The sequence below is a fragment of the Spodoptera frugiperda genome, chromosome 18, assembly GCF_023101765.2.
Source record: "Spodoptera frugiperda isolate SF20-4 chromosome 18, AGI-APGP_CSIRO_Sfru_2.0, whole genome shotgun sequence".
NCBI classification, from domain to species: domain Eukaryota; kingdom Metazoa; phylum Arthropoda; class Insecta; order Lepidoptera; family Noctuidae; genus Spodoptera; species Spodoptera frugiperda.
Window position 1 is genome coordinate 11,092,171 of NC_064229.1, and position 11,334 is coordinate 11,103,504.

The window sequence follows — 11,334 nt, forward strand, 5'->3', positions numbered from 1 at the left end:
AATGCCATCAGTTGACTTGCATTAATTGTTTTGTTAGTTTTTTTTATTAATAAACAATTTTAGGTGAAGTTGTGCATTGCAATAAACGGAACGTAGTTGTCAATAAAGTGCCGCCATATGTCAATAGATGGCGCTACACGACATTTATATCATCAATATCTTACTACCTATCCTACTCGTTTTAAATGCCGACTTGGAGCTGCGGACTACCTAGCGGGTCCAGCTCGAAAAGCAGGAGTGGGAATGGAGTGGTTTTTAATCAGTAGGAGTCTATCACTCCCTCTCTCCTCGACTAAGACGAGAGAAGTCATCGTATAATTTTCCCACTACAAAAAACAATAAAATAAAAATCCGCTCTTCGCGCGTGAGTCTGACTTGCATTTAGCTGGCTTTTTACTAGTAGATAAAGGAGAAATAAAAATACAAAATCTATAAATTAACCACTTCATATCCTTCAAATTTATTTCAAGGCACCAACAAATAACATTGAGATCTGTCTCTTCAATAAATTAGGTTCTGTTCAGTGTAAAATAAATACCTAAAAATGATTTACTTAATTTATTTTATTACTACAACATCCTTAAAATTAAGTAACAAAAAATTAACAGCTATGCAGACATCGCACTCGCACTAATAAATGGCATTTAACTATTTGGCATAATCTACTTTTTCTTCTTCTCTTCTTCGCAATCCTCTTCTTCCTCCTCTTCTTGTTCGGCGTCGCCCTCTTCCTCCTCCTCCTCCTCCGGCGCGGCCGCCTGCAGCTCTTCTTTCGCTGGCGCTACAGACAGAAGTAACTCCTCTTAAACTTTTGCCAGGCAATAAAAAATTATGAGCTTGTATTTAAAAGATCGTTAACTGTTATGTGCACTTACAAATAGTGTGTAACTAAATAAGTAAATAAATATTAAGTAATGATGAATAAAAAAAAAATATGGCATAAATAAAATGATGTTACAAGGGCCATAACCTTGGTGTGTAATGGGACAAGCAAAGGAATGATGAACTTACTATGAGGACCTACCTCTTGTCACTTCTCCTACTTCCATTTATAAAATCCGAATTGCTTCGCGTAATTACTTTGACTTGATAATTTGTTATCCTTGAAAAAGCTATCTAAATTAATATAAGCATCGGGGAATATCTTCCCAACGTTCTTAGCGACTACTACCTTAGTTGGCTTAGCAACTAAATTGGCAGGCTTAGGTACTAATTTAGTAGGCTTAGGGGCTACTTTAACCTGTTTAGCATATGACAGAAATGGGTTTGTGGCTAATTTTTGCGACTTAGCCGGCAAAGGTTTGAATCTAAACTGGTTGAAAGCGGATTGGAACGGCTGGAACTGGAAATCGATGGGTGTATCGAGGTCGATCTGGTTTGGTTTCGAATGCAGTGTTTTTTGAAGTGATGTGATTGCTTTTGTTATTAATGCATTGCTGTCAATGGGAGCGTGAATTGATTCTGGGGCTGTGGTGAGCAGTGGTTCTTCGTGGAGGTGCAAGGGTTGTTCGCTGGTCACTTGAATGGGATCCTGGTCCGAGCTGGCCCACTCTGAAATATACGAAAGATCTCGCTTTACGAATCTCCATGATTCGCTGACGAGCCATGAGACAAAGCCATAGGTTTAGCCAATGTCGGGGTACTACTCGCAAGCGTATCCATGTTTTGTATAAAATTAAGGAAATTAGCTTGTTACAGGAAGAGTAGAAGCATGATATTGGGAAGAGAAGACGTGCAGTAGAATATAAGGTGCAGGGTGAAACTAAGAGTGTCGAATACTTACCAACTGCTTCCGTACTGAAGTTATTAAAATTACTTTTTATAAATACTTAGTTCCTAAATTAAAGGTGCAAAGACTTAGAGTAAATATTGTTAGTGTGAGGAGAATTCTGAAAGGTCTTTTCTATGTATGTATTTTGTAATTGTCAATTAGAAACATTCGAAGTGAGCTTGATCGCATTCTTCCCGTCATTGGTCGAGATAATTCTCACAACCAATGACATGGCGGACCGCAATCGAGTTCACATCGATAGTTTCAAATTTACAATTACAGAATAGTCCAACAGTTTTATGTTGATACTATTAATGGTAATCGGAAAAAACCTTATTTGGGTTTTTTCTTTACTTAAAGGCCCATTAATACTTAAATAAATAAATGAATGCCATTTTTCTACAGTTCAACTGTATTTTTGTACTAAGGCACTCTAAATATAATATTTTATACTTAAGTCATTTTTATAACAAATGTGAGAGACATACAGGAAGGGTAGTTATGTTACGTGTTAGTCCAGTCAAGTATTAAGTGAGATGTCAAGTAATAGTCAGAAGCAGTCACAGTCAAGATAGTCATCAGTCAAGATCATAATATTGAAAAAACAGAAGTAACAAAAACAATATTTTATTTTTTCACACTTTCTGTCGACACTATGGCTTTGAGACATCGCACTTAATTATGATGTTAGTATCAAAGTGAACTGTGTTACGTAACTCGCAGCGCAACAAGCAGCGCGTCATGCAACACGTTGCAGTAACTACACAGCAAACATTACTTTAGTCGCTGCTTGGTTGCGTTGTTAAGTTACAGAATTTCGTTTGCCATTTTGGGCATCACCTCAAATATTTATGCGGTAAGTATAACTTATCTGTTACACAAACAAAATAGGAACCACTTGGGACCTTTTAAGTATAAAAGAGTATAAAAAATGGAAAACATAACAGATATCACATAACTCGATGTTGAAGCATTCCTAACTAAAAAGAGAAAACATTTTATTTACATCGTAGCAGACGTTACTCGTACTACTTGTAAGCTAACATTAGAATAGGATATGCAATGTGTGAAATAAATATTTTAATGCTAAAGTACCCTATCCTAATATTAACTATAGCTAATGTTCTGAGATTCTCAAACTTTTTTACTTTGTTGATTTTGGGTGAGAAAAGAAAATAGGTAAAAAGAAAGAAGAAGAAAGTAGTCAATCAAAAGTAATTTAGACAGGAATTAATGAATTCAGGAAAAAATAAAGATATCGGTAGAAAACACAATGAAAATGACAGAAGAAAATGAAATGGATAAAGAGGTAAGGAACATAAAGACAAATAAAACTGAAATAATAGACAAAGGAACAAAAATCAACAAACCAAAAAACTCCTTCGAATCTCAGAACTCAGACACCTAAAACCTTATTGTTACTAGTGGTGGTAGTCCGACTGTAGCTGATAGTATTCGTGAGCGTCCTGTTCCTGGCTCTGGCTCTGAGGAGCAGCCTGGTACTGCTCGGGCGCCGTACCTTCGTGAGACGAGTCCTTGTGCTGGCCTCCAAGTCCAGCCGCTGCTGCCTTCGCTGCAGCTGCAGCAGCGTTAGCCTGAGCCTGTTGAGCTGCCGCCTGGAAAAAGGGAAAATTATTTTAGTAAGTATACAACTAGATATAAATCCAAGATTTGTGCCTAAAATGAGGATACTAATGACGACTATCCTGATTTAAGAGACTGATTGATTACTCCTAACTCTAATAAGAAGTGCATAGGATATATGCATAAGAAATAAAAAGAAATATCCTTCAAATAACTCCAGTTTAAGTCAGCAGGCGAAGTATGAAAAAGAAAGAAAGAAAAATGAGATCAACAAGTTTTATTCAAAGGAACCAATGAACAAGCCAACAACAAAATAAATACATCTCCCGCCACGTCTCAGTAGACCATGGAAATAGTAATATCCTCAATAATGTACGCCTTTGAGTTCCGTTGCGCTTCCTGTTCAAGGAAACAGTATTCATTATTATTTGAAACTAAAAGCTTCATAAAATTTCCTACGTATCGACTTTGGTTACTACTAAGTATCCATATGGAATCAAAATCCAAAATCTGGGATATTAACCACATTTTTTCACCTTTAAGACTATCATGGTAAAAGAAAATTATAATTCCTAAGTGTTTCTCCATACCTGAGCCTTTCTCGCCGCCGCCTGTGTGGCCTCGAAGTCGATCCTGACTCCATGAAGCTGCTCCTGGAGAGCATGCAGCCTCTGTCTGGCAGCTCCCACCATGGCGGTCTGGGCACCGAGTTCACCGGCAGCCTGAGAGGCTGCTTCGTTGGCGTTCTCTGATGTAGCTTGGGCAGCGTTCAAGGCAGCTTGGATTACGTTCACCTAGGATATTACAAATAGTTAATGAAGATTCGCATCTTAGGGATCTATTTTAATCTTAAATTGGTCAAGATTTCGGCTGAGTTCCAGAAATGATCCTGGATTATTGTAAAACAAATAAGTAATTGAAATGCTTTTCTAATAGAAGCTGGGGGATGTCACAATAGTCCCATAAAAAACCATAAACTCCATACAATCTTAGAAGAAGATTCAGAATGCCATAACAAAATAGAGCATGTCTAATGATTACAAGATACTGAGAGCGAAAGTTTCAAGTTCAACGAACAATCTTCAACCATGAACCGACAGGAACACGTATTGGTTACAATGTTACGATCATATTGCATCATGTGACCACAAGATACTCATTACCATACAAATGAAAGAACAGGGAAACAAATTGCAATGAAATCCGGAACTATAATAATACTGGCATAATTAATATGAAAGTTGCTAATGAGAGAAAAAAGACTGTCTCCAATATAAGACCTTGGACTTTCAACAGCAATTTAAATAATATCTAAATCACAATAAAGATACAAAATGGACCGGAACGTTGTTATAATTAAAAACGTGTCGCAAACAGCTGAAGAACGATAAAGTTTGCTTGCAAAATATTACGATCGGTACCGTTTCGGTTTCTTGATTGGGTTTCTTAAATTCTTGCTAACTTAGGATGGAGTGGAGTGATTCAAGGACGAGAGTTTAAGTAGGTGACATTTTTTTATAGATAAATTGCTAAATTGCTTTTATCCATTGTTTATATTTAAGAAGGAGGAACATCTGATTAATCTTCACTTAGAATAAGAGAGAGATAACCCACTTTACATCGGTTAAAATTGGTTTGCAAATGGGATGATATATAAAAATAAAGATTCATTATACTCTCCGAATGTTGAGATTTTTTTAAATAAATAGAGAAAAGACACCTCGTTAATGATATGATAAAAAATATCGCAAGGAAATGAGGAATTAGTGAAATGTGTATAATGTCATCTTTAACGGCCTGTGACAATCCATTGGGACACTTTTCTAAGTATATATTTTTTCATAGGTGTGGGAGAGTGCATTGCCTCAATAATTTCAAGCTTTGTCAAATTATATCGTGACGCTAATTTGGTTACAAATATTCAGTGTAACTTGATTACTAAGATATGGATAACAAGATGTTTGACAAACAGCAGAAATAGCAAGTAATGTAACAATAGTAAGTGCAACCGTTATATAACCATCGGATTATGGTAATCGGTCAACGGTTGTCTAGACCAAATTAGTCAATACGCAGTCTTTACTGGAGCATTCAATGCAACGTATTTTATTTGTTAAAACACGCCATTTTACATAATCTTAATAATTGCCTCAATATTATAAACAATTAACGTAATTGGGCACAATATCTGTCATCCGAACTGCTTCTTTAAATATCTTCTTGTAAAGTTCTATTTGTAAACTAAAGTGACCATGACTGTTGACATGCCAATCTACAACTTTTTCTATGGAAATGTCGTAACATTGATCAGCCTTTGGATCTTTTCTTAAATCGAACAGATTACTGATCACCTGATTCTGAGAACAATCAAGTAGATAATCTAATTATCTACTATTTCTTTATCAGTTTACTTTATCCAGAGAAATACTCGGCCATTACAACATGATTAGTAAACAGATCGCTAACTCTTTCTCAAGATTAAACTGTTGCAAGAACTAAGTTTTTCGTACTTTACTTGGTTAGTATTACTAAACACCATAACATAAAGTAAATCAATTACATGGCATTGCTAAGTAAGTTCGAATAAATAATATATTTTCGTTCACTATTTGTCACGTAACATTTTGAAACTGAATTGCAATTATTTTGCGCGGGAGTTGTACATTGGTTGCGTTCGTTTTGCACAAACGTTTGAAGTTTGTATCGGTTACGGTTCATGTGTTCTGTCTTTAATCAATTTTCTATATAATAGAATCAGGACTTATTTTTTTCAATCGGGTCAAGGTGTTATTGCAAGTTAATGCAACTGTCAAAATTATTTACAAATCAATCGTCCACTGCCGACCACATGGTTCCCACTTCCGACCCTCTATCCTATCCTTCTTCCATTCTTTAGTTAATGATTTGGTCTGAAATTATCAAATTCAATATAATTCATATTTAATCAATATTGATGAGATGCCGTAAGCAGCTATCTTACGATCCCATCGCAATTGAAAATTATTGAGTTGATTTTATGCTATTACATCGATATTACCAACCCATGATCCATTTTGAAATTTATATAAATTAATTTGTGAATGATCTAATTTAAACATTACATATCAGTTATATAACTATATTGCTATATAACATATTACTATAATAGGCTTTTTGTCAACGTGTTTAGTTGTGTTACCAATTGGTGGCACACAACAGTGTGTTATACCACTTACTGCAATTGTAACAAAACGACCATTGAACGATCGATTCATTTCCCAAAGCAAGTGGACCGCGCCATTGCGTAACTCAGTAATTATAATTGACTTTCTGATATCTTTCTTCAATGTTTTATATTATTTTTTTCTTAAAACTCATTTGTAGCGATTTGCACAACGAGTTTTTTGTTTGTCGGATTTTTCCATTTTTTATTTAATTTATTTATTCGTAAAAATCACTCTTAGTGTTACAGTTGCGTTACCGTTGCAACAAAAAGCTGTCAGCGTGCCTTCAGTTTTTTTAATTAGTTCATTGCCAAAATTATTGTGAACAGTACTGGATAAGTTTGCTCAATTGTTATAAAAATTATTTGCATTTTTTGAGTAACGAGCGCAGTTTGGCCGTGGCCGGGAAGTGCGTTTCACTTGTGATTGCCATTTTTATTGCTTTGCAAAAAAAGGTTTGAATGTATTAAGTTTGTAATAACAAGAGTTGTTGAAACCAATTGCTAAGTGGCACCTACCTGGTGCATAGCTTGCTGGGCGGCGTTGGCGGCGGCCTGGGCGGCTCTCTTAGCTTGTTGCAGCTGCATCTCTTCACCCTGGAGTCCGACCTTGGCATCTCTGACTTGCTGTTCTAAACCTGAGAGGAGGACCTGTTTGCCGGCGAGGGCAGCCTGGGCCGTGGCACTGGCTTGGGCAGCGGACTGGGCGAGAGTGTTCTTGGCCACGTAGGCAGCTTGGTAACCAGCGGCAGCTTGGTTTCCGAGAGCAGTCTTAGCTTGGTTGGCGGAGCCTACGGCGATGGTCCTGAGACCACTGCCCTGACTGAAGCCCTTCTTGCCGCCATTGCCGCCGCTGGCTGCAGCTTTAACGTCGCGGATGTAGGCGTCGTAGTGGCTGGCGGACTCCTGGGGCTCCTGGGCCTGCTGGGCTGGCTGTGACTGCTGTGCCGCGTGGTCGTAGTCGTACTCATACTCGATGGGGGAGCTGTCGCGGTTCGCTGGAGCTGCGGCCGCCAGGGAGAGTGTGCCTGGAACAATTTACGAATTAGGGTTAATGAGGTACTACATGATACCTATTGTAAACAGTAAGGGCAAGCATAATTTCATAATACAACATGATTGTCTTGAAAATCCTTCGCGTCTTGACTTAATTATTACAAAACAACATTCACTGGTGACAGTTAGTGTAAGTACACAATTAAAAATGTTTGTCACATGACTTTCAACTATAATAACTTTGGTGGAAGGACACATTTTGAAATAACAAGAAAATGTTGAGAAACGCTTGCATTACGGTCCGATTGAACCCAATTTCAATTAATTTTATTAAGACGCGTATTATTTACTCGATAACATTAATTACTCTACTTCTTGCATATCTTCGAACCGATTAATTAATTATGGAAAAAGAATAAGCTCTGTGTGAAAAACTTGTAACATTAATTCTGTAATACAGTCGTTTCTAAGTACTGTGAAATATTTGTTTCATGCCTAACGTGGTATTATCTAATAAGTACCAACAATTTTAATTTCACACCAACTATAGAAAATTATTCAGCATTTTATTAGGAAAAACTTTAGTAAAATTTTTAAATTTTGTTTTACATAAACTCGGTCCAAATATTACTATTTTTTTCCAGCGGGAAAATAGTGTTTTTTCTTAAACTTTTCTATTTTGCTAAGCCTATAAACCTAGGTAGGGCCAGTAGTAATTTTTATCCCCTGAAAACTGTCTGTAAATCTTTATATCATTAATAATCAGTAGGTACATATAGTAAGTAGTTATGTTAACTAATAGACCAAGTATTTAACCTGCTCATGCGTAAAACTAACCGAGTGAATGCGTAAAACGATCTTGCGTGAGGAAACGTGCGCAGGCGCACTTCCTAACGCCCGAATTACTATTTACATTATTTCTAGCTTATATAAAGACGATAACGTGATATAATTGTATGTAATTACTTTTAATTTTTGATCTATAACTTTTATAATTACTATTGACTAATTTCTTAGTACTTGGACTAAATGGTAGGTACTTAAATATTATGTGACTTAGGTTTAATATTTATCTGATTCTGATGTCCGTTTTTGAGTCGATGACATGCATGATAATGTTGACTTTTTTCATTATAGATATAGTAGTTCCATTAATGTATCAACGAGTGATGGAGATGATAAATATATCTAAATATTGATGTTTTAAAAGTTCCATGTAAAGTTATTATGCTGTTTATCTCATTTCGCGGAAGACATTATAGGAATTAGGAATAATTATCTCCTAAAATAGATAATTATGCTAGAGGCGAAATAATTTTATCTCTCACTAAATCATGAAATATCTTTTCCAGTTAAAGAGATATTTTTAATTCTTTATCTTAAAGCTCAAAACAGTAGTTTAGATATGTAACTACTCATTCACTTTAGTTACCCATCTTTTTAATTTTACGGGAAAAATCATCCGATGACTTCTCCCGAGTTACCCTAATTTCAAGTACAGAATTTGCAGCACAGAAAAATTATCTACAACCATCTGATGAGATTTTACTAAGAAAACAACTTACTTTAATCAATAATTAAAATCAAGATAGATCTAGGTACTGATGATAAGATAACTGTAATTTTCAGTATATTTCAGTTCGTAAGTAAAATAGTTCAGTCGATAAAAACCTCGTGCGGTACTGTAGCGTTATTTTCCTCGGGTTTCATTATTTTACATGGAAATGTTGCGGAAACGGATATGACACGCAGTTTTAATGCATCGTTATGTATCGGCAGCATATGAATGCACTATGTACGTATTGGTAAAATTGTATTAGTAATTTTAATTTTAAAAGTGTATTATTGTTTGTTTCTACTGTTGGTGAACGTGATATTAAATAGATAATGGATGGATTACTTAGGTTGATCTGTTTGTTTGTTTGGGTCTTTAGTCATTGGAATTTGTCTCCTTTTCTGACGATAGATTTTTGGTGCACACTTTTGGACTTGATAAAAAATATTATTCATGTATCAGGTATTTGTTGTGTTAACTTAATTCAAGATTATCTTTGAATATTTAACGAAGGTAATTAAAGAGATGTTTTATCACTCTAGTTAATAAATATTGAAAAATTGTTAAAATGATACTATAATTTTAAATTGTCAATACAAATAAAAATTTAAATACCCACTCAAAAGTAACAGAAAAATAGGAAAATTATTGTCATTTATTTCTAAAATTGTAGAGTAGATTTAATTTTGATTTATGGATAATATTATTTTTTATTGATTATCAATTATTTTAATTATTAGTTTAAAATTATTTTTAAATTGTTGCAAAAGTAAAATTAACGTCACTGTAATATAACCAGATTATTTTCTTATGTTTTTAAAATAAGATTTATGGTTATTAGATAAATAAAACAAATAAATACTCACCCATACATAATAAAACAGCTGAAAACGTCTTCATTTTCGCTACAGTCGAACTGAAATGACACCGATACAGCACTTAATTTACATCAATTTAATTTAACAAATTAATATTATTAATTTACCAAAGCAATTCAAAAAAGCGCAAAATTAATTTAGATGAAATTAATTCATAAATTAGAAATAATTTAATAACACATCCAGAAAATTATTAAATTTAAGAGAAAAATCTAGCCAAAAATTTAGCACGAAATCACACGAAAATCTAGATAGAATTAAGCACGAAAATTCACTGAATACCTTCCAAAACTTTCACAAATGTTTAATATGTTTTTGGTTTAGGCTGGGGGGTAGGTAGGCCCCGCTGTGCGGTCTGTGAGGCAATGTACACTCGGACAAAAATCACTTGTATTTATAGTGAATAGTCTACGGCACGAGAGAGCAACTGCTACGAGGTATCTCTATAGAGCTGCTCGCTGGAAAATTGAAAGAATTGAAAGAAAGGCTCGCTATTGTGTTCTTTGATTAATTGTTACACTGGATTTGTTGATTGGTAAGATATTTGTAAGTTGTGATTAAGAGGAAAATGGACGTAAAATAATTTTAATTCAATTGTAAAGTTACTCTATGAGTTTTTTGTACATATTTAGTTTACATACATAATAAGTACATATTTAATATTCGTTCATTTTCAAATTTGATTTGGTTAGGAGTCGAAACCCAGTAACTCACACGTTATATATTTGAATTTTATACCTATACATATTAAAAAGATGTATATATCTATGTCTCATCAGATTACTGAACATTTCATGATAGTATGGTGTGCATGATCTATTTCCTTATTTGTGCATAGGCTTTAACATTACATTGCTTATAAAATTTTACAAAAAACATATTTTAGTAATGCCAAACATTTCATACAAAATCCTTCATACAATCAGGATTTTAAGCAAAATAAATCATTCTAGTGGGTATTATCATCTCTTAAATTATCCGTAGCAGTTTCGTCCACGATGTTGGGGTGCGAGGTGGAGAAAAATAAATTATATCATTGTCGACAGGCGCCCGTCGCCATGTCATAATGTTTTGTCAATCACATGCACTCGCCGTCGCCTGCACTTTGCAATCCAAAGGAAATTCAGCCATTAAGAAATTGCGGTCTCAGCACCTAGTGTCAGCTAGGGTTAAGAAAAGTTGATAAATCAAATTATAACGGTCTTTGTTACAGCGCTTTTACAATAATATTAAATGCGCTGATTGGCTAATGTAATCACTAGTGCGAATCCCAAGCGTGACTCATGGGATCTTGATCTCCGTAATAGTTGTCTGTAGGAGTATTTTAGTTTTTTTAGAAAATGATAAT

The 11,334-nt window shown here is 34.8% G+C and overlaps 1 protein-coding gene across 2 annotated transcripts; it reads right to left on the bottom strand.

Annotated features, from left to right (window-relative positions):
• Positions 1-543: 543 nt before the first annotated feature.
• LOC118278228 (uncharacterized abhydrolase domain-containing protein DDB_G0269086) lies at positions 544-10,374 on the bottom strand. Of its 2 annotated transcripts, XM_035597353.2 has the most exons (7): positions 10,269-10,374; positions 9,975-10,024; positions 7,077-7,585; positions 3,946-4,149; positions 3,291-3,387; positions 1,025-1,551; positions 544-781 (listed from the first exon to the last, which is right to left on the bottom strand). In XM_035597353.2, exons 2-6 carry the CDS (start codon positions 10,006-10,008, stop codon positions 1,040-1,042), a joined length of 1,356 nt encoding a protein of 451 aa, XP_035453246.2. In that variant the 5' UTR covers positions 10,009-10,024; positions 10,269-10,374; the 3' UTR covers positions 544-781; positions 1,025-1,039. The 2 variants fall into 2 exon arrangements, with proteins under 2 accessions (XP_035453246.2, XP_035453247.2); XM_035597354.2 differs by lacking the exon at positions 1,025-1,551.
• Positions 10,375-11,334: the final 960 nt, after the last annotated feature.